Source organism: Amphiura filiformis, chromosome 9 (assembly GCF_039555335.1).
Source record: "Amphiura filiformis chromosome 9, Afil_fr2py, whole genome shotgun sequence".
Taxonomy (NCBI): domain Eukaryota; kingdom Metazoa; phylum Echinodermata; class Ophiuroidea; order Amphilepidida; family Amphiuridae; genus Amphiura; species Amphiura filiformis.
The window spans coordinates 64457217-64482611 of NC_092636.1; the positions used below are offsets into that span (position 1 = coordinate 64457217).

The window sequence follows — 25395 nt, forward strand, 5'->3', positions numbered from 1 at the left end:
ATGGCCTTCAATAGCAAGTTGTCCTTTCGGTGGTAAAGTTGGATTCAAATTTCCCTGATTGGCAGGTGTACGATTCAAGTATACTTACATCTATATAATTTGCATTGATGTAGTCTCCTCCTTCTCCATCATGTAAGATAACCCTAGAATGATCAACTGAAGAAAAATATTGAAAAAGAATACAACATAAGAGACACATTTCATATTGTTGATGGTATGTAGCGTTCTTCAGTTTTTGGAAAGTTCTAGCAGCCACAACTGGTTGATTGAACAGTGTGGCTAAACAGCTGTTTTATGAGGTTTCTCATTATGATGATTCTAATCACATAACTCCTTTAAAAAAATCCCTGTAAATTAATGAACTTAGCAACAAAAAAAGTAGCTCTGGATTGTTTCAATGAACTGGCAGTAGAGCATAACTCATATGTTGTAATTTAGTCTATAGAAGAACCAATGTGTTGTCTTATTTAAAGGAGCTGCACTTCAAATTTCAAAATAAATCATTATGCAGTTAGAAAAGTACCATGGTTACACTGGCTGACCACATCATTTAACTGATAAGCCATGGAAGGTGACAAACTACTATAAAAGTGGACATTTTTTTGCTATATTTCGCATTCCAAGCAGCTAGTTCATAAATAACAACATGCAAATATATTCCTGTTGTGCATAGGTCAGTTAGCTTAAATAAGAAATTAGAAGGCCTCCCGAATTTGAACATTTTGATGTTCCTTGCATTACGTAACAATATGACTATGCTATTTCATTGAAGTCTCATGTGAAAATTGTCAGTCAAGATACACGTCTACAGAGCTTGCGCTCCATTGATATCTGCAATATGGTTTTCTTGAAAATTGCGATGAGTTTATTAGTTGATAGGCCCCTATACTTATCATCAATGGGCTTAACAAGTCCTCTAGGTGTGCTTTTGTTATTGCTCCATTACAATCTCTTATACAGGAACAAGTTGATTTCTTGAAGGCTCATAATATGGCCACCTATTGGATTTGTTCACATATTCCGCATATTGAGGAAGGTAATGCTACCCTTCTTTTGGATCACCAGAATCCTTCTTAAACCTGTTTTGGTATGGGATTATAAAACGGGTTTACACCAGCACGATAGAAGTGGACGTGTATGACGATTGTCACTTCATGTGGCTGTCTACTGGATTCGTCCAGATATTCCCCACAAGGGAAAGAAGGAAATTGAGGAAGGTTACTATTACTCTATCAATTTTTCAGATGGGCTTAGATTTAAGTTTGTGTCAGGCTAACACTAAGCAACTTCTGAGGTAGCTAGAGCTTAGTATTAGTGCCTGTCTGAACCAAGTATCATGTTAACACTCATACGGCGGTTAAGCTCCCGTCTGAACAAGCCTAAATGATTGTGCAGAGAATACAATACAATACTTACATGGAAGGATATTCTTATATCTGTTTTTGCTTTTGTTGTCTGGCTGGTCGCCAATTTTCCTTGGTAGAAGATGTTTGGCATCAAGCTGCTGTAATGTCTGTTCAGCAATGAGGGGTTTAAAAATGATTAAAAAAAATTATGTACACTTCTTGTCCAACTTTAAATCACAATTTCACTAAATAAAAAACATGTGGAATTTATCATCATAATTTTCACATACTGACAAAAACCATATTATCAAAAACAGGCCCTATATAACCTGTGATTTGCCTTACATGTAACCATGGCATAATGGCTTTAAATTTGCACTGCTAAGAATTTAATAAACAATACTGCCCTAAAAGGCAGGATAGCAAATCAGGGGAATGCATCCCCCAATAAAAGTACATTGACCTCTTTGCTTTTCTTGGTTATAGTTAATAGCTATCTCAAACAGGTTCAGATATCCCACATTATGATCCCAGAACCAGGGTTGTAAAGAGTCACCAGAAATGTGCTTGAATCATGTGGCCTATTTATTAGCTCAAGTCAAATCAAATCACTGTATAAAATCAATACGATCAAGTCAGCTGATCATCACTCAAGTCAGTTACCTTATTTTACCTTGAGTCACAAGTCATGATCCATTACAACTTTGCCCAGAACATGATTCTTCAAATGTGATGTGATCAATTTAAATGAGTTGTTTGTCGCTAATATTGATTTTGAGATATATCCAATACAATTGTCCAGCGTCTTGTGTTTTATCGTTCTGAGCATCATTACATCTCTGGAACTCTGGTCCAATTGTGATGGCATTTTCATCAAAATAAAGCTCTGAAAATGGTACGTATTATAAATCTAAAAATTTTGAACTCATTTGCTTTATCGCACCACACAATTATGTAAATCTATACTTTGTTTCAACTTGATAGTGACGTATGTTCAATGAACATACGTCACTATAATTTTGTTCACCTCAAGTTCGGTAGTGACGTCAATGCTTTTTCGCGGTTGCGCCGCAAGCGTGCCGACATACTGCCCATGTATGCGTGCATGTACACTCAGCGCGTTTAACTCTACGCACATGATCCGATACTGCGGCGAGCGAAATACGCACGTACGTCACTACCAAACTTGAGGTGAACCAAATTATATCAAGTTGTTCCTATTTCACTTGTTACAGTATCAAATCACCCAGACTAACTTGATCCCACAGAGCTTATATGCATGCCTACGTGGGCGGTTTGTAAGCACGACTGATGCAGAACCACATAAAAGGACCGATGTCACTAACAAACTGGAGGTGAAGCAAAGTGCAGTGGCTTACCTCAAATTCCTCTTCAAATCCAGCTTTCTTAGCTTCTCTCGATTTGGTTTCTTTCTCCAGAACTTCCACACGATTTCGTATACCGGATGCTGAAATCCTGGTTGCATTGTGAGGCTGCACATATTAAAAAATATATAAAATTAATGGAATTAAACCATGTGTTTAAAAAGGGAAGATATTAGTAGCCATATCATGGTGCCACAATATTTCCACACTTTTCTAATTATTTGCATACATTTATCCATACAGTTTCAAACCCTTACAGTGAATAAGTTGAAACAATGCTCTGTGTTGAAACACTAGATTCTAGAACATGATGAGGTTTTGTCGCAGTAACAATTATTAAACCGTATATACTTGAAAAACAACTAAATTTGAAATCATGCTTAATATTAATGATAGGCCAAAAAAGACTGCTGAAGGATTTACTTGAGCTGTTTCATCAAACAAATTGGTTATTATAATCAAATTGGTCTACATTGTATATTCTAATTAATTCATTCTTTCAGCAGTTTAGGCAAACTGCATCACAAGTACACACATCTCTACATGTGCATTATAATTCTGATGTTTAACATGCACACACACTTGTTTCTCCAGTTAGTTTGGAAAGTGAAAGTACACATAGGAATAGTGGAAGTTCCAACTTCCTTTCTACCAAAATATTATAATATTGCTATTGCAGACACAGCCTTTAAAATTGTCCAAGAATTCCTTATTTTTTGCCACTGTATTTTTTATTGGCAATTCAGCAAATAACACATAAAATCATTTGTAAAATTTGAAGCAAAGAAATAAGTATGTTAAGAAAAGAGTCATTAGATCCCTCAAACATAAAATCAAATTGAAATTATTATCAATGTGGAGCTTACAATGAAGTAAATTCTGAAGAGCTTTCCAAATTGGATTCACTTTGACATATTTACAAAAATGTGAGCAAATGTTTCTGGGTTTTCACCACAAAATTCTTTTCCACCAATTTTAAATATTTTTTAAAGCAATTCCCTTGTGAAAGATTTGAAAGTAAAATGACCTCAATTGAGTTTTAATAGTACAAGAAAAGTTGCAAGTTGAAATTTAGTTTCTGTAAATATTACGAATACAGACAACATTTTCCTTACAAATGAAAGTTTTGAATTACTGTGCATATGAGGAAGTTTGTTTTGAAAGCAAATGTATATATATTTTATCTTTTGAAACATACATCAATACTATGTCTGTGGTCTTGTTTCTACAGAACATATAACATGTCTATCCTGTTGAGCTACATGTGCATGTAGAAAGCTTCAAGGTGAATGTATAATATGTTGATGTATGTGCAATATTACCTAGCAATAACCAACAATCAATTTGCAATTGTTTTTCAAGTTTTGGAAGGCGTATCAATTTTAAAGCCTGTCTAATCTTTATTATTTGGACATGAGGAAAAAGATATATTTATGAGCATGAAAAGTTTGCGAATCCATGTCACTCATGGCATTTTCATGCACACAAACATTTCATGCTTTATATCTTGGTGTAGATTATTCATCCAGTAGTTTAAAACATTATCTTGAAATTAAATCTAATACTGGAATAATAATTTTGCAACTCCCTTTGCTATGATGCATCTGAAAACATTGGACTTCATCATGCATCTGCTTGATGATGATGTGACGTCAGATGGCGAGGAATGCCAGCCATAAATAAGAAAGGGAGACTCCATTTCTAATTATTACACGCTTGGGACCCAGCATTACGAGACATTCCTCGCCGTCCGACATCAAACCATCATTAATCAGATAGCTGACGATGTCCGATGTTTTCGGACGCAACAGAGCAAAGTGAGTTAGATTTAATTTCAAAATAATTTCATGCTTTACATTACCCATGATAATGATTCCTTCCTACCTGTCGTAGATGTACCACGTATCCAGATGTCTCCACCATGGGATTCTTCTTATAATGGTCCACCAAATCAGCTAATGTCTCAAACTGCTCTCCTCCACCTACATCATACTTAGAATCCTGAGGTGGGGAAAAAAGAAAACCATATTTTATAAATATAGGAATACAAGTTATGTTGTGGTGTTAACAGGTACAAATTGTTAAAATAAAGCAATCCCTAAAATGAATCAATTTCTTCTTCGTTTGACAGAAATAAAAATCAATTCATTTGACAACGCTTAAGTAAACGCATGCTTCATTTGATGAAGCAAAGTCTCGGATACAGAATGACCTCCTAGTCGTGTGTTTCCAGTTGGGTAATGCATCACTTAGCAACTGGGCAGCCAATTATATTTCTGATGCAAGACATGTTGTATTTATGTCTTACAAAAATAACTTGGGCTAGTCATATATGCCCACTTCAGGAGGTCCACTGTTTCCCTCACTATCTCCGTACACTGATGATTACACAGACAAGCAATTCCACTTACATTGATTTCATAATGAGACATCTATACCTCGTGTTGCTTCCAACGTTTGGCAGTGACGCCACTGCCTGTTTAGCTTGCATTGCCTTTAAACGTGTGCGCTGTTCTTGGAATCACAGCATAATGCGCTTGTGTGTTAAGGCAGCAGAATTGGAAAGCTCTCTCATCACATAGAGATATTTTGATGTCACTTACCAAACATGAGGTGACTCAAGGTATAGAGCTACATCTTCTATCAATATATGTTTGTTGAATCTTGTACGTGGAATTTCTTTGGTGTACATACATATAAAACTTCTATCAACTATTTCACATTTGTTCACTGAATATATCCATTTCATATATTTCACACAGTACTTTTCTAATGCTACACAGCAACCTGTAGGTAGGTGTGTAAATCACAGCACACACTTCATATGTAAACAAAATAAACATCAACATGGAAGGCAAAAAAAAAGTTTGTCTCAGAAGAAAATGAAAAAATTGCCATGTAGTTTGCACTTCAAAAAAAGACTATGCACTACATGATACCCTCTTGTTTTTTATTGTACTTTTGGGCAATTGGTTTTTTGTTGTTGTTTTGTTTTTTTTCTGGTTTTTGTTTTTTGTTTTTTTTGCTTTTTCTTTTGCGGTTTAATGTTCTTAAAAAAATTTTTCTTAATGTAAAAAAGAAACAAAATCACCAAATATGAAAAAAAAATGTACTGAAATTTATTTTGTAAAGCTATGCACACAGTCTTCTGAAACAAACCTATTTGGCCTCATAAAACTTTGTGGGAAAAATGGAGGCTTTGATGACATGAAAACTGCACTGGTAACTATATATAAACCATAATGAAATAAGAACAAAAGGCTGATTATCCAGTTCTGCAAAAACAGTATAGCAGGAAATTTTAGCGGTATAATTATTTCACAACTTGAATTTCTGAACAGTTTTGCTGTTGGTTTTATCATGTGGTTTCATCAAAGAGCTACAAGTAACAAACTATACTATTAAATCACATTTCAGAATTTTACAGTGATGGGTATGATTATACAAAAACCTCATCCAAATGTCCCACTATACAGCAGTGCAGTGCTAAAATAGAAATGGACAGCATATGGTAGCTCATTGAAACGGTCCCTGATGAGCTGACATACTTGCATGTTTTTCCCCTGCATGTACTAAGCTATATATGCAATGTCATCAAAGAACCAAATTAAAAGAATTTTGATTTCCTGGTAATTATAAGTAGTTGCAACATCTCAAATGCTCCCCAGTCAGAAAAAAAACAAGAACTGAAATTCCCCACTATTTTGGGCAAAAAAAAAGCAAAATAGTCTTGATTTCTGCTTCCTTCTCCAAAAAATACCCTCACCAGTAATATTATTGGCCATTTTATGTGCTTTTTCCATTGCATATTTTTTTCTATTCTCTATCCACTGTTATTTGCAGTTTCGTGGTGAGATTTTGCACCAAAAGGATGAGATTTGTTTTGACTTTGACCCATGTATTTTAGCATTTGTTCTTCTTCCCAGTATTTTTTTACCAGTGTATGAAGTTACAATTTATGCAACATAAAATTTGCTACTGTATTTGTTGCAAAAAGAAAATGCACACAAACTGGTTTGAGTATTATAGAATGACCTTTACTAAAAGGCTTTTCATTTACAGGGCCATATTGTCTGGTACAGAGATAATCACTTTAAATACCACCAATACAAAGGTAAAGAATATGGTTGGTATCTAAAACTGAGGGTACAGAACACAACAGTATACAGAATGATTGGAACTAATGTAAATGTGCATCAAAAATAAAACTCAAAGAGGTTACACTAGGAGATTACTCTCATAAAGTACTTTCATAGCCATATTAGATTGTCACACATATGGCCCAGAGTTCCTCCAGCAACTTCCTACAAAGGGCCAAAATGAAACAATAATCATCACCCTGAAGCATAAGCAACAGTTTTAGAATATAAACATGTAATGTTTGGAGCGCAGGACAAATTAAATGCGACCGCAAACAACAAATGTCCTTTAATTCAAGAGTGAAGCACCTCTACAGCTTCTCTTAATTTGTTTTCTGCACAAACAACTCTCCTGAAGCTCTTCTTGAAGAAGAAGCCAGAAGAAGAACTTTCTACATCATTTCAAAAGTCAGTGCCTCAAGAATGCACTAGGAATTGAAATTTGTCAGTGCATGCCAGAACTATTTTTCCTTTCAAGAGCAAAGCACAAACATGGTGGAGTTGGAGCTCTCCTCATCTAACCTCTATGGTGCAGCTTCATGAACACTAAAGATTTGAGATTACTACTATTGATAAATCTTAAATTTCTCACAACTACCACATAAACTAGAATTTATTGCTGAAAATAAAATAGTATATGTGTGTCTATAAGTGCATATATAAGTCTGTTTGTTTGCCTGCCTGTATGTATTGATATGTAGGGGACTAGGGGTGTACCTGTGACATATGTGTGTATGTTTGATTTTAATACTAAAGGGTCAGTGACCCAATTGACAGCCTCATTCTCTCACTTTACCCTATCAAAATTGAGATTTTGGCAAGAGATAAAAGCTCCTTTTTTCTCATTAATAAAATCTTAGACTGGATGTTTTGTTCAGATGCTACAAACAAAATATGGTACCACTAAAGGCGTATTGTTATATAACCCATTGCAACATAAACATTGTTGCTTCTTGTATCCCAATTGCTGAAGCAATTTAATTCAAAATGATCAAATGTGAATGTTTGGATGATAAGGCTCCATGATGTACGGTATAAAACACCATATGATAAAATCTGCCTAGATGTTACAATGAAGGAATATGAATGTGTGAATCATACAGCAGACTGTGTGTGACACAGTTTTAAATAAAGGCTGAGGTCCTTAGAATGTCTCATAGCATGCGGTATTGGTTGGTAATCCAAGGAATTTGATGAAAGAATACATTCTTTGTTGAGTGTGTACAGAAAAGTTTGAACAGACCTTGCAAAACATACTGTTTTGGCCATGTGTAGACCAATTCAAAATTAACTTCCAATAGCATTATGCATGGGACTTTTACTAAAGTATTCCTTGGGCTACTTAATATGTGACACAATCTGGTCCATGGAGGCCTAAGGCGGCAAATTTGAAATTGAGATAAAGGCAAAAATATGGAAGAAAAAAACAATAAAGAAAACATACATCAAAAAACTTTATAACTTTAGATCTAGACCTTTGGTGTTTTCAGTATATGATAGCCTAATGTTTGTATAAGGAAATAATTATAGTAACTCAATCTTCAAAAATGCATCCTTTGGCCCCCCCCCCCCCAGGACCAGATCGTGTTGCTCATTCATTCTATTAATTATATTGCATTATGAAATGCTGCCTTGAAAGAAAACCTTATTTAAAACTGTGCTGTGGTGTATTATGAATAAAAAAAGGGTGTCCACCTGCTATGTCGAAGGTTTGCTATGTAAAACATAAGGTTCGCGATGTCAAATATGAAATAAGAGAACAAACCCTATTTCATTTTCAACATAGCGAACCTTATTTTCTAGATAGCGAACCTTCATCACAGTGAACCTTTGAAATAGCGGACTAAAAAAGACTACAGTACTAACCCATCTGGCATCTACCTGTGTGAATGAATGGGTATATACAAATATACATATATTTATTAAAATATTATGATTACTTGTACATATTAGACTGTGCATCAAAGGTGGGTGACCTGATGATTGACAGCATCATTTTCATTATATCCCAACAAAATTATAGTTTGTAGTAAGAGGATGTGAATTTCACATCTAAATACACATTTCACCCTTATATTTGATCCTCAATCCTGGAAAAAAGTGTTGGCACACTTTGACTGTCTTTTGGTATATCTCTGCCCCCGCTCCCCTGATTCAATGTTTGACAAAAGTCATATTATCGGCAGGTGTGTGAGACCCTCCAACATTGAAAGATGGGGCATGGAGAAGGGTGAAATACACAGGGAGTCTGTGCTTCACATATATTGCATACATGTTTCACTCTTCTCTCCAATTTTGATAGGTCACACATTTCAATTGTTTTTTTTAAATTGTGCCAACTATTTTTGCAAGGATTATGCATGAAGTACTATCTACATGCTGCTCATATTTTTCCTCAACTTGATTTCTTTTCCATGTCACATAAATTGAGATATTCAACCCTTCCATCAACATAATATATTGTCAGTGTAAACAAACTGAAGGATGGATTACCTTCTCCGATCAGCCAATAGGCATCCATCACACTTGAATTGATTCAATCAGCAACAGGCACTAATTTAGACACTAATAAATGCCAATTTCTACTATCAGACTTCTTGACAGTATTTGACTTACTTGGCATCGAATCATTACATGTGTGACTTTATCTTCTGTTCTTACAGACAGCACGTAGTCCCCTGGTTTACTGTGACTCTCTCTGACAAGATAGCTGCCATTTTTAGCCTTGACATCCATCAGCACCTTTTCCGCTTCTTTACCTGTGATATGACCATGGAACCATCTGAAAGAAACAAAATAAAAGTTATTTATCGGATTAGCTTTTTAACTTACTCTGATTGACGCCCTAATTTCTTGGTTGAAGCTACCAATGTTTTCTTTTTCAATAGAGCACTCTGCAGAGCCTACAATTTTCTCCTGTGTTAGAGTCGAAGGACTAATGTATACTACGTCCTTCAAAATATAACACTAGTGCCATTTAAAATAATGCAAGTTATACTTGCACATACCTAAAAAGGCTTTGAAATAAACTGCAATTTGTGCTGGTAGTTCAGCGCAGTGATATGGATACTCCATCATCACCAACAACTGAAAACTTTGTGTGTACTTATATACAAGTGCTTTCTATTATTGTTAAAATAAAGCGGAATGGGTGTAATTTATCGTTCAAAGCATTTACAGCTATCATACCTTTCATTTGTTGGATCAGCACAATTGAGTGGGTATTTGAGTTCAATGACATGGCCATTCTTTTCTTTGAGTTGGTTTCTTCCTTCTGTATAATGCTGCACTAATTCAGCCAAGGTGGCAAACTTCTCACCTCCATACAGGTCAAAGTAGTCACCAGTATTTTGAATTTTGATGTGGGTAACTTCACCGTTTCTCCTGTAATGGTTAAAACAAACTGGAAATCAATCTTCATTATTGTAAAAACTGATTTAAATGGCCTTACTGCTACATCCAAATTAATCCTGTGTTTGGATAAAGTACTGGAGAAGGAAACAAAAGACTTCTCCAGGAAGGTCTTGAAGCCATCCAGATCAAGAAACAAGAACCTTCTTTGAACCGAGACACAGGATTGGAACATGATCCTGCGTTGGACATCCTGACCAAACCCAGCAAGACCAGGGGCAGGAATTTTCCATTTTTGGTGATGTCACCTAGTATGACTTTATCTGATTCAGGTAGTTGTATATTCTTTGTGTTAACTATTTTGATGTCTTTTGCAGTTCTTTGTAATGATTCTTATGGAACCCACATGAAATATGAAGAAGAAACAGATGAATATTAAACTTAAAGAAACCCATTACCTTGATTGGGTTACAATATATAGTATATATACCTGACTGACAGAGTGAAGTCTCCAGGATTACTTTTGCTGGGTCGACACAAGAAGCTTCCATCAAAACCCCTGTCCTTCAGCATGCCCTCAGCCTCCAATCCAGACACATTGGGGTGAAACCACCTATAATATTTTAGAGAAATTCATAAAACAAAAAAATAATCATTAATTTCTTTTTAAATTAAAAGCGAACTGCATCACTATGTCAACATGAAATATGAAACATCTAAATGGAATCAGCCAACTTCATTGTATTTGTAAGGAAACATATATCAATTTTGAATTGAATTTTTAAATAATATATACCTCACAGAACTCCATGTTAGTCACAGGGTAAATGTATTCAATTTGGGTTTCTTTCACTTAACCTCATTATTTCAGCTTAGAATGGGCAGAAAACCTTCATTGACAGTTATTTCAAATATTTCTTCATCATTTTTGGTAAAGAATAAAAATAAAATAAAATTTGACGGAAATCATACATTTATGGCTTTACGCTAGATAAAAAAAATCTACAAATTAAAATTTAAAGTAACAGAAAAATTAAATCCAGATATGGAATTAATCCTCTTAGTTAAATCATCTTTCATCACTATTTCATATTATGATGTAATATGTTATAAGATTAATTCAAGGATTGTTCCTTTAACAACTATAGATAGTTCCCACAGCAGGCAATCAACCCTACCCATGATGCATTGCATGAAATCAAGCAAGATCACACATTGACCTTTGTATTAATTGCTTTATTTGGTGTCACTGCTCACAAGACATCAACAAAGTCAGACTTTACATCTTGAAAGTATAATCTCGAAACTAACAGTCTAAGTACCGTATTCGTCCGAGTATAGTCCCACGTTCGAGTATAATCCCACCCCCATTTTTCAAAAATTTCAGAAATTGTATAAAAAAAAACCAAAAAAAATTTTTTTTTTTTTTTTTAAATTTTTTTCGGTTTTGGAGTGTCCCTGGACCTAGACCTAGATGCTGGGATCATTCATGGTTGACCTAAAAAAAAATTTAAAAAAAAAAAAATTTCAAGATATTTTGTATTTTTAATATGAAAATTGATGATTTGTATTCATGTCATACTCTATTAATGATTTCAAAATGCATTGAATTTTTTTGAAACTCGAGTATAATCCCACCCCCCAATTGTGAAAAATTTTCACATAAAAAACGGGTGGGACTATACTCGGACCAATACGGTAATTGTCTTTTAAATTTGGCAAATTATCAGTTTACATGGTGGTTATTTAAACTCTGAAACAATGCATGACGGGATGGCATGGCTGTCTGTTATGGAAAGCCCGTATGCAGGAAGGTTGTAAGCATAATACAACTACAAGCTAGAGTGAATCAGACTTCCTGATCTATAAAATACAACAACATTGGACCAGGATTACTCAAATCAGTGATTTGGTAGCACAATTGGGCACATTTTGATCTATTTCCCAGCAACATTTGACTGTTTCCTGTCCCATATATATCAATGGTTATGAAACAAATTGAGTAACTATTATACAACATGGGCCTCTGCAACTTTTGGTGGTTTTCTGTACCATAAAAACCAACAGTTACCAGAGAAACTGGGTGACTTTTTGATGATTTGACCATGATGCAGGTTGAACTGTTTTTTGGCAATCCTACATTAGACAACAGTATAGCTGGCCACTTCTTATTTCACTTTCTTGTTATTTCAAACATTACCAATTACTAGTTTGTTTTGAACCTTGGGTGCCATCAATTTTACTTGAATCATATTGTCATATCCCCGAAAAGTCACCTAACATGGGGGGGGGGCAAAAATTATGATGAAATTCTTCAAATCATAAGTTTGGTATTACAGTTCTGAATTTAGTTATTGTGTTTTGATTTTAGCTCTGCTGATTATGTAAGCGTGTAATTACTGAAAGTTTTTAAGACCATTGTTGAGATTTCCTGAAAGACAATAAATGCCTCATCACTTGCAGTTGGCTCAGGCCAAGAAAATGTGTGTTTGTCCTTTCACCCTGTGGAAGACAAGGTTGGTTGGATTTTTATTTATTTTTTATTTCGTAGCCAGTACATGCCCCCATGACTTGTATGTAATACAGTAACCCTAATTACGGAACTTAAAAAGCTTAAAGAGATGCAATTTAGGATATTTCTCTACTGTCATGTTTCAAACAGTTTAGAAGAAACGTTGTTCACTTTTCAGAATGTCTAAAAAAAAACCCGACAAACTCTGTCTGTTCCAAAATAAGGATCGGTATTCTTTTGTACAGAAAAAACTTTTTTTCCAAATTTCCACATTTTCAAAATTGGGGTTGGTTGGGAAAGAACAAGCAAACACTTTATTTTTCCTTGTGTCTAATAACCAACTGATTTTTACAAACTCAATTTAAATAGAGAGATGTAACAAGAGATGTAACAAATTAGAGAACAGGCATGAGTTTGTGTTCACACACACACACAGACTGCATTTTATTGTACATTGTTGCATTAAAATACAACAACTTCAATTGGACAATCATTCAAAGACTTGTGGCTTTCTTTATTGTTTTTCATATTTTATTTTCACATGCAGCTCAATATCCACACAATTAGTCCATGTGTTATTTCACCCCATAGACAGAGAAAACATAATGTCCCAGGTAATTCTTTTATGAGTATTTACTTCCTTGTACAGCCATCAGTAATAAAATAAGACTATACATCATACTAGTCTTAATCACATCACAAGGTCTGGCATTCAGTGTGCACATTTAGTGCCTTTAGGAGACATAAACTTTGCACCCAAGTGAAATGTCCCAATATGATAATGTCAATATTTGTATTGAAGAATTCACAAGAACAGTAACATGCCGGGGGGAACAAGAGAGAGGAAGGAGGATCAGGTACTGGTTAACCTGGGGGAACAAGAGCAGTGGCGTGTCTGGGGGGGAGGATGGCGGGGGGCTTAAGCCCCCTGCACTTTGTTAAAAAAAATCATGTAAAATCAGCCATGTTTTGGCGATTTCTGCCATTCAGCCCCCATAACTCTGAAAGCCCGTCTGAGCCCCCTGCAGGAACAGATCCTGGACAAGCCGGTAAAGAGAGAAGGAGGATCACCCTGCAAGATGCAATTGTTATCCACTTAATGTTCAATTTAAAGTTGCCAATGTAAGTCGAGCTAAATTAATTTTAAAATCACTTTTTATGTGTTACCTTATAATTCAAATGATCTGATGAAGTTCACACAGGTCTAGTAACAGTGACATACATGTAGCAGCATAAAGTAGGCAGGCCTTTGAGTCAAAAGCCAATCAAGTTCACTATAGGCCTGCAGGACACATGCATTTTTTTAATCAAAATCATCCAGATGGACTCAATGCTGACTTCAATATCAATACATCGTGCTGCTATTAGGCATTACCTGTTGATGATTTGCGAGTTGAGTCTAAAAAGTGTCACAAATATGGACCAGTATAACATAATATAAAACATAAATGATCAAATATCCAAACTCAGGCATAGTTTGGGACTTTAAATTGGCAAAATTATCTGTAGAGTATTAGACCGAAGGGCCTGAATGAATAGCCACTGAAAAATAATGTTGGTTTATTTCAAACATTGCATCTAGCAGGACTGAATTTCACTTTTGGACACAGGTGAAATTTCAGCTGAGGGAATGAATAGCTTACTCCCATTAAGCTGATCATCTTACATTTATTCCAAGGGCAGCATTTAACCAGTGCAACAATACTTGAATTTATAATCACTAGTTATAATGCATCTATACATTTAGATGATAACATAATATATTTTTACATTGTCAAAAACAATAAGGGAAGTATACATTGTGTAAGATCTAATAATCCAATGCTAATTAAAGTACTGATATCATATTTCATTTTATGAAGTAAAGTATACCATTTCTCCCATGGATCCTTTCTGCAAAGACGGGTCAATACAAACACCTACAATCATCTTTAAACTCAACCCACCCATTTCTTTCAAACTCTTATATACTTCATTACGTCTTTCCCATGAAGACAAATCAGTCCACTTTTATTTTTGGGCAAAAAAGTAACATTGTGATCTCACAGTTTGAATAAAATGAAATTTGCTCTAATTTTGATGAAAATGAAATGACCTCAAATTGTTTGTCCTATCATGCCTATTACAAGAAATCTGAGAAAGAATAGTTTTCACTATCTAGGGTGCTTCAGTTTCTTATCCAGGTAACACAGCAATTGTCAAGGGAAATGGACTCAATAGAACTCAGTCATGCGACTCAATGGGTATTGTCCTATTATGATGTGTTACCAAGGAAACAAAAAATCCTACATATTGCAAACTATTCTTTTTCTGATTTATCTTTTTTTTGCCCCATGGAGCCTTTATGAGACCTACAATGTAGATGTCACACATTTAACTCCACAAATTTACATTGTAGGTCAAACTAGATTTTTTTCTGAATCTTTAGGAACACTTTTGTTTTTAACCATGTAGAGCAATTTGAACTTGACACCTGTTTGAAATGCTTCCATAGCCTATAATGATCACTATTGATCAGCACAATTTAAGCACTGTATTTCTACCAAAATACAGCAAATTTAACATGATTTGCATGATGGTTAGGGGAATCTATTGGACTAATATGGTATACTACCGTGTAAAATATTAGCAACTTTGAGAGTACCAAATTCATCAAGGATCAATAATAATACAATTTTTAATATCAATTTAATATGTTATAAAAATTACAAATGATTGTGGCAGTAATCTACATATATGAGAATATTGTTTTTAAATTATAATATCCAACTGATGGTATTTGAGTGATGTACTGGCAAGGTTATTCATTTACATTCTTTTATTGATTAACATTTCTTTACTGCAGGCATTGCAAAGCTTTGCAAGCATCATGTGTGTCTGTGTGGCATGCACCAAGGTCTTAAATGATGCACAGCCTGCAAAATGCAGAAGTAGAAAAAGAACATTGACATTGACAACAAATTTTTGACATCAACAAAAGGTATCATTGCAAAACCCAATACCATGTTAAACTTACGATGCTCATTTGTATAAGTTTGTAACCACATTCAGGACCCTACCTGTTCATTTTGGGAGGAAAAACTCCTAAGCTACTGGGGTCAGTCCTCCTTTGCCCAATATAAATAATAAATGCCTGGGTGTGAAATTTTTCAAAAGGGGGCATTTATTAGAGCCAAATTTTTGACGCAAAAATAAATTGTGATATTATAAGCTTACAAAAACACCAGTTGGCAAAATACAAAATAACTTCTGGGTCTGTCATTTTAAAATTGGCCAGCATAAATAATGTATGTTGTTGTGATTTATCAGTAGATTATATAACATTATCACTCCGAAGTACATTTCTAGGCAAAAACAGCAATGAACTGGCATAAATAGCAATGCACTGGATCAATAAAAGTTGAGGTTTTGTCCATGCAATTTTGCAATATCATTATTTTCTATTCTTTGACATTAGAAAGCTAATTCACAAACTGCCTGACTAAAATGCAATTACTATTCAAAGCAAGCATCTGGACATTACTATAGGCCTACAGGAACTTAGCTAGCTTCACATCAGTGCTTTTGGGGTTAAACACATATTCCACAGCATGTAATCATTTATGGTTCTAGGCATCATATATATAGCCTAAGTATACTAAGAGAGAATGTCTGCTTTTTTATTACATCATTCATACATGTAAAGGCTTAAACTGCTGAAATATTAGCTAGCAAAGAGGGCTTGTATTACTTAACCACCATGATGTACACATTCATTTCAAGCCTTGTCAGTCATGAGATCACATACATTGTAGCTCTAATTTAGGCCTCTGTACAACTTGAATATCTGATATTATTAATGCTTCAGACTTAACACAGACTTACGCAACTTTTTAAAATAAAACAAAGCAATGGTACTGCTACACTCCAACCCCAAGAATGACTCACATGCTATAATAAACTAATTTGTAATAATTAATCACTTACAGGAGGAGTTGGATAACAATTCTTCACATCTATTTTGAAATCTTTTCTCCTTGATTGACACAATTTATTATCATCATTTTAAAACTTAGTTATATTCTAACTTGACGCATTTGCGTGCTAAAATCCAATTACAAACATGACAACTAGGGTTTATATAATTCTAGACCATTAACACAGGTATGTGTTTGAAATACATGACTGGCATATCAGGTCAGTGTCTAGCAAATTTATGGTAAAATGGTGATACACAGATCCAGACAAACAGGAGCAAAGCTGGTCTGACATTGGCAGAATTGATAATTTAATGGATATTTCCCAATACTGGGCAATATTGGAAAATGCTAGCATAGTGGGCAATACCTCAAAAGAACATCTCTGTTTACCAAGTAGAATCAGCCAAGCCCAGGGATTATTATCAAATGTTTGCTGTTTTCATCTGCAGCATATTTTAAGCCTCCTGGCGAAAATGTACATATAAAATTTTGTAAAACAGTACTGGGTGTTCATAAGAAAGCTACAAATAATGCTGTACGTGGAGAATTGGGAAGTTACCCCATTCTCATTACTATGATTGCTTTAGCTATAAAATATTGGTGGAAACTTAATTTAAACTGCATGTTAGGTTCAACCTCTCTTGTAACAAAGGCTCTGATTGATAACAGGAAACTAAACACCTTTTCTTGGTCCACGGAATTATGAATGTTTTGAAACTGATTGATAAATATGACATATGGAATAGACCTACCATGATTAATAAGGCTAATTTTAACACATTAATTGTAGATAGTCTAAAAACTGTTTATAATAATTCATGGTTAAATGTTGTAAAAACCATCAGACTAAACTTGAACTTATTGTCAATTCAAGCGTTCATTTTCATTAGAAAATTATGTTACATTATTAAAACGTAGGCATAGATCTACTTTTTGTAAACTTAGAATTAGTTGTCATAAATTAAGGATTGAAATGGATAGATATGTTTCACCTAAATTGCCTCCAGAACGGAGAATTTGTAAATATTGTAATCTCAATGAAATTGAGGACTAATTTCATTTCATTATGAAATGTTCCTTATATAACGATATCCGTAATAGATTTATGACGTTAATAGATGATATTTTTGTTACAAACAATTTAACTGAAAATGATAAGTTTCTTCTTATCTTGGGTGCCAATGATTTTGACACCACCAATGCAGTTGCCAATTTCATTTATACTGCATTTGAAAAACGGGATTTAAATAATAGGCCTATGCCTAGTTAATTTATATTATATTCTTTATAGTTGTAAACTGTATTGTTCTTGTACTTTATTTGTATTATATATATCAGTATTATTATATATGTTTTGACCATATCTTGTTGTAAGATGAATGTCAATAAAATCTGATTCTGATTCTGATTCTATTATAGGGCTGTTTTACAATGGCTGCTTTTGAAAATTAAGACCATACCTTTCAAGTCTTTCATTTTTTATCAACTCAAGATCATCTTTACCAATTATCATTGTCTGCAAACTTTCACCCTCCATCACTAGTTCATTAAATGTGGTTGTGTGTCCAGTTTTATCTGTCAGTATTTTCATATGTAAATTATAAATATGAAAGCCAAGTCATCAAAAGTTGAAAGTGCATAAGAAGTCCAATAGTCCATTTTTTCATAATAATTTTGAACTGCTTTTGAAAATTAAGACCATACCTTTCAAGTCTTTCATTTTTATCAACTCAAGATCATCTTTACCAATTATCATTGTCTGCAAACTTTCACCCTCCATCACTAGTTCATTAAATGTGGTTGTGTGTCCAGTTTTATCTGTCAGTATTTTCATATGTAAATTATAAATATGAAAGCCAAGTCATCAAAAGTTGAAAGTGCATAAGAAGTCCAATAGTCCATTTTTTCATAATAATTTTGAACTAGATGCAGAAATATCTGACGAACAATGATTTGTTTGAAACTTTAAGGAAGGTTTTATTAATTTGTTGGAAGTTTGAATCTTTTAACAGCCTACCCCTTCACACACACATCCCACCCCCCACACACCCCCCACTTTATGCCATCAAAGGCAAATATTGAAACTGAAAGTAAAAGGTATCACAGGAAAGCATTTTTTCATCACCCCAGTGAAATTTTAGGTGGAATATGATTCTTAAAATGAGGTGTATCACCCCCAGATGTCATGTACACTTTTATGGGCCATTGTAAATATACACATTCGTACTAGAATCCAAACCACTGGAATAATTTGAAACACAACTTGTAATAATAATGTTGGGCGATGGACCTCAATGTGACATAGAAAACATGTTTTACAGTTTGACCACCTGCCTTTAATAGGCCTGGCCAGTTGTCGTGCCAATTCTTGAGGACACTCACCCTATGATAACAGGATGTCACAAATCTTTTCTTATGAAAAATGTTCTTGAATCATTTCTTGGGAAAACTAAAATAGCAGAATGTGACTGGCATTTGCCAACTTCACTTTGTTTGAAGTTCTGCTTGTAATACTAGGTGAGGGGACAATATAGAATGACTGATGTACATGTGCAGTACTAGGGCACAATACGATCTGTGCAAAGTTTTAAACATATTGCAGCAACTGACATGTATACACCCTTTGGCAAAATTATGTTATGTGTAAGTTGGAGCTTTATTAAATGCAAAGTAAAAGAACAATAATTTTTGGCTATTACAACAAAGTAGTATGACCTAGTATCCTTTTTAAAATAAATGACATCAAATTCCTTCAAAACATTTTGATTGCAGAAATGCTCATTATAGATTTTCAATTTATGGCACAAATTTGGTTTTATGGTGAACTAATGTTCAAATTGTTCACAATATACATGTAAGTTGCTGTTTTGCCAGAATAAACAATGCAATTTTCATGATGACATTTGTGTTCTATTAGGAATGTACCACATATGCAAATAAGGACATTCTGAGAAATCTGGTGACCACCCTAGATATCTGTTAATGTTCCTTTAATGTCACAAATCCAGCTATTTAATCACTTGATGACTCCATGGCCCTGTTCCAAAACTAGCTAAACAAGGAAGTCTTAAACTTGGCTAAAAATGTTGTGAGAAAATATATCAGGAAATTAGACATATTAAAACAGGGGTATACTGAGAAAGTCGCTCCTTCAACCAGGATAGTATTCCTCCAGAATTTAAGCAGTGGCAACAGGGGCACCAAAAATAATTTCTGAGGGAGATTAAGGAAAAAGTTTGCATTTTTCAAGTTGACCTTTTAAAAACAATTTATTTTTGTTTGGCCAAATCATAATTGCTCTTGTAAAGTAAGTATTTTAAAAAGGAAACCTCCTGGGGAGACCCATTTTGCCATCACACACTGTCAATCATACTTGTTTATCAATCCAATTTAACCGCAAGTACAAAGCCTGGAAGTACAAGACGTGCGCATGCACCTAGTACACAAAGCGCCGCATAGTTGTGTACGATGTAGTTATTTAAATGGTAATGGCACATGCCCAGACAATTTAAACCCGAGATCTGGGCGACAAATCACAAGCCAGATCCATTTAAAAATGCATTACATCATGGCCAATTTTAGTAGGCCAGAAATCAAACAATCTCATCCATAGACAACCGTGTTAAGCATGCAAACTGCAATCCAAAGTCAGTAGTCCACATACATACATACATACATACATAAAGGTGATTTAAGGCGCTTATGCAAAAAATTGATCTAAACGCACAAAACTACAATACCAACAACAAACAATAACCAGCCAGTGGAAAACAAGAAAAGTCAATGTAAAGACAAAATGAAAAATACTAAAAATTGTACAAGTGAGTTTTCAGCAGCTTTTTGAATTGTGTGAGAGAAGAAGCTTCCCGTATGTTCCGTGGCAGGCTGTTCCAGATGGACGGTCCAGCAGCTGTAAATGACTTATCACCACAGGTTAACTTGCACATGGGAATGTTTAGGAGAGTTCTGTCCAGGGCAGATCTTGTAACAGGGCCACTTGGGAAGCTAACAAACAGAGGGAGTATGGTGACGGTATTCAATTTATTAACTGGCTGCCATTTATTTTGAATATATACCAATTAAAAACATGCCTCAAAATGTCTGTCAAACAATAATGTACACAAGATGGTGCTGTAATTTCTTCTTAACTACAGGGTTGTTTGATTTAAATCACACCGATTTAAAGTATTGATTTAAATTGCGACTTTCTTCATTTTTTCCCATTTTTTGATAAATATTGTAAGTTAATTTTTTTTTTAAATTGACTGTTTGACTTCATTCCTAATGTTTTTACAACTTTTGGATATAATTAAAATACCTCTATGATGTCACTTTATCTATTGCTAAAATTCATTTTCAAGGTGCAGAATTCAACATTTTTTTCCCATGATTTTACCAAATTTTTTCTTTGAAATTTTCACATGTAAAAACATGTAAATTAAAGACCAAAACCAACTAGTGCATTTATTCAAGTTACACATGTGAAACGCCCTGTTAGGCTGTTCCTATAGTTTATCTCCACCGCTCCCCTCCTCGGCTTCCCCCTCCACCACCCCGACTACTTGCAATTCAATCAACCTGCAGCTTCACAAGTTGAGAAACCCTAGTGTTCATACAGGATAGTTAGTGGTATTATGTTTTATAGCCAAGGTATGAATTGAAAAATTCAAAACACATGGGCTTGGGCTGGCCATAAATGAATTCAGTCTCGGATTGATCACTTCATTTATTATTTCACACTATTTAAGGGACGGGGTATGAACGTTTGGACAGTAGCGCCTATTTATTGTGGGACATAAGAGCACATCAGACATATCGAATTGCATTCTGAATACGAAGAATGTCCTTATGATATCAAATAATTTTGATTTTTTGAAATTTGCAATGTATATTATACACATTTTATGGCAAATGATTAAAAATTGATATTTTTGATATTTAACATTACTCGAAGTAAACTTTATAAATCTGATGATTTTATACTTAAAGTGTATGTAGGTGGGATGAAAAGCCGACGATCAATTGAAAATTTTGACCTTTCAGTATTTAAGATATGGATTTTTTTCCCAAAACACCAAAAAAAAATAGGTCTTTTGGGGAAAAAAAATCCATGTATCTTTAATATGAAAGGTCAAAATTTTCAATTGATCGTCGGCTTTTCCTCCCAGCTACATACACTTTAAGAATATGTATATCATAATTTATCAAATTTACTTCGAGGACTGTAATATATCAAAAATGTGAAAAATATCAAATTTTAATAATTTGTCATAAAATTTGTATTATATCGTGAATTTCAAAAATGAAAATTATTTGATATCAGAAAGACATTCTTCGTATTCAGAATGCAATTCGATACGTCTAATGTGCTCTCATGACCCTGAAAAAATATTGCCTAAACTCACAAAACGCTCATTCCAGATCCCTTTTAAAACAAGCTTTGTTAACGTTAGAAATAATAAAGTAAACTGTTAAAAATAAAATCATAAAAGAAAAAATAAACTTTTTCTAGAATCTCCAAAACTCTGTTGATACCACCTTGAATAAGTTCATCAGGATTGTTAGATATCAATTATTGGTTAAATTGTGCTTTACAAATCCACTTGATTACCCACGTTTTTAGACATTTCATCTTCCTACGGAAAACTTCGTCAGTAATGTGATGAACCAGCAACACTCCTACTCTCATCCTGGGGTAGCGCTAGGTTGCTTTTTGGGGTCCCGGACCCACCAAAATAGAGTTCGGACCCCCTGTTTTTAAATTTCTGCAAGTTCAGGGCCCCAGCAGACCCCAGTTTTTCAATCTAGCGCTATTGCAAATATGCTATTTATGCTGCATTTGTGCAACTCGGACTCACCAAAATCTATCCGGACCCCCTAATTTTTAATTTTTTTGCAAGTTCGGGGTCCCTGCGGACACTGGAGTGTTTAATTCTAGCGCTACCCCTGCTCTCATCTCCAGAGGGTGTAGTTCTTTGTAATAGCTGGTCATATACATGATAGAGTGAGTATGTCCCTTCATCGCGGTTGATAACATTGCCCCCCGCCCTCTATTATGTATATGACCAGCTATTGCAAAGAACTACACCCTCTGGAGATGAGAGTAGAAGTGTTGCTGGTTCATCACATTACTGATGAAGTCTTCCGTAGGAAGATGAAACGTCTAAAAACGTGAGTAATCAAGTGGATTTGTAAAGCACATTTTACAAATAATCAGTTGATACCATATGTGCCCATCCACCACAAACTGGTCGTAAAGTCGGCATTTTCCATTTTGAGATACAATCAAAAACAGTAATTGGATTTCTATGTTGAATATACTAGGAATTTGACCTTTGATGAACTATAACTTCGCTTCCAGATGTCCGATGAAGCTGGTTGAGGTGTCATTTTGAAGCTGGAAGTGAATTCTTTCAAAATCTGCAATAAACAGAAAATGATCTAGAGCCGACTTTACTACTACTTCGTGGTGGACGTTCACATATTAATTATATTCTTTTGTCACAAGAGTCCATAGTCACTTATTATTATGTCACTGTCAATGACAGCACTTAAGTTAAAAACAACAGTCATTCTCTCGGTTTGGCTGACGTCACACAGTGGAAAAAGCCTTACAAGTAAAACCAGTGTGCGCATGTGCATTTCCCTTCCTCGAGCTGGTTGCTATTAAAATCCCTCTAAATTTCCATGTGCGATTATCTCATCACAAAAATAAATTATATATTTGGGTCAAATGAAGTCCCGGGAATGAAGTACCGGTATAGACAATCATATGCAGGTTTACTTGAAAAATCTTTTCTTTTAATTTTCTACATGTATGGAAAATTTGTATTGTATTTTTGGACCCATTTGGCTGACTAGTAAATGTGTATAAGGTTTGCCTGTTTATATCTACATGACCTACTGAAAGTGAAAAGTCTTCATTTTTAATGATTTATCATTTTCAAAATAAGGGTCGGTTTGACAAGCGGCTACGGAACGACAGGTAACCTTGTCAATCAAACACTCAAGCTATTGTTCTCTCTCTGTGCCTGTGACCGTTATCCACTCAATTATCGGAAGTCGGGGCACGATGCATTGATACAAAAAATAACAGAATGATCATATAGGCCTAGGCCTATTAATAGGTTAAAAAAGTAAAATATTACAGGTATATAATGAAATGAATTGTGTATTATATATAAAGAAAAACAGTATATAAACAAAGTAAAATACATGTAGGCCAATTAAGTAATGAAAAAGGAAATAAAGGAACAAATTGAGAAAGAAAGAAAATATTTCGAATGAATAAAGAAATATGAAGAAAAGCTGTAAATAAGGAAAGGATCAGGAGGAAAGGAATAGGCCTACTATGAAATCAAGAAAGAAAGAAAAATCATAAGGAGAAAATAAATATATATTTTTGAAGAAATAGACAGAAGAGGAAGGAAAAACATTTAATAAAGTAAACAAATAAGGCAAATGCATACAAAGAAATGAATAAAGAGCAAAAGATAAAAGCAAAATTAAAGAGAAGAAATAAAGGGAAAACATATTCTTGTGATGAGCAAATAAAGAAAATGAAAGAGAGAAAGAAGAAAATAAAGTGTGGGCCTAACAAAAAGACTAGGCAATAAATGATGAGAAATAAAATAAAGAAAGAACAATCCACAATCAGAATATTTTTTATTTTAATATTTAGCGGATATTAATATTGGATCAATCGATCAATTAGATTGATCCTGATAGCGGTCAACGAATTTACTGCGTGACAACAATATTAGCTGACCGGAAGGTTACCTGTCGTCCTGTAGTGTAGCCGCTTGTGTCGGTTTGCATCATCATCATGACAAACAAACAAGAAAGTGAAACAACTTTTGTTTTTGTTTTATCATATAAAATGATGGCAATGCATTGTGATGATGTTGATCGACACAGGTATACAAAAACACACAATAAATCATTATAAAATGTATGTGCATGCGTATCATGTAGGTATGCTAGGTGAATTCAAATTTGCCATCAAACTGCATCATTTTATATATCAAATTAAAGCCCTTGAGTAAACAAAGCCAAAACTGAAAAACTTTTTTTCATAGCACTTTCCGTAGTAAAGTTACATCTTGTCAAAGATTGACTTTCATCAAACAATGTCAAAAAGATTCAGCTAGCAAAATTCCCCAAACGGCATTTCGGGGTGTTTCTAGGTCTTTTGTCTCATTATGATAGCAGCTTTTTTAATGGAACTGCTATCAAAATCCTCTAAAATTCCATGAGCGAGTGACTTATCACCATAAAAAATCATATATTTGGGTCAAGTGAAGTATAGAAAACATATTTATGTAGGTTTCCTTCTTCGGCCAGTTGTTTTAAATTTCTATGTAAAAATGCATTGACATTTTCGGCGAATTTGGCTGACTAGCAAATGTGTTTGCCTGGCATACCTATATTATGTAAAGCTGATGTGTCAAAATTAATAAGCTTTTCAAGTCCGGACTTGGGTCGACAATGTTTCTTACTTGGATAGGGCTCTTAAAATCCCCAAATCTTATCCAAATGATTGCAATTTGTAAGTAACATCAAATTAAAATCAATACATACCTCCGTGAAGCCATACTTGGGTCTAATTTTACCCTAATCGGCCTCAAAAATCACTTCCAAAAACTACGAAATTGCTACTTCCTGCTTCAGTTCTTCGTTGTTTTGCTCGGCCTTGATTTTTCA

At 34.4% G+C, this 25395-nt stretch overlaps 1 protein-coding gene across 1 annotated transcript in view; it reads right to left on the reverse strand.

The window, feature by feature from the left end:
• LOC140161315 (tyrosine-protein phosphatase non-receptor type 11-like) overlaps positions 1-25395 on the reverse strand; it is a 37128-nt gene extending 11733 nt beyond the window's left edge. Inside the window, exons 1-8 of the mRNA XM_072184792.1 lie at positions 25273-25395; positions 10712-10834; positions 10060-10254; positions 9487-9652; positions 4616-4732; positions 2726-2839; positions 1417-1513; positions 89-156 (exon numbers count right to left, since the gene is read on the reverse strand). Coding sequence (XP_072040893.1) covers positions 89-156; positions 1417-1513; positions 2726-2839; positions 4616-4732; positions 9487-9652; positions 10060-10254; positions 10712-10834; positions 25273-25286 — 894 coding nt within the window. The 5' untranslated portion in view covers positions 25287-25395. The remainder of the gene's footprint in view (positions 1-88; positions 157-1416; positions 1514-2725; positions 2840-4615; positions 4733-9486; positions 9653-10059; positions 10255-10711; positions 10835-25272) is intronic.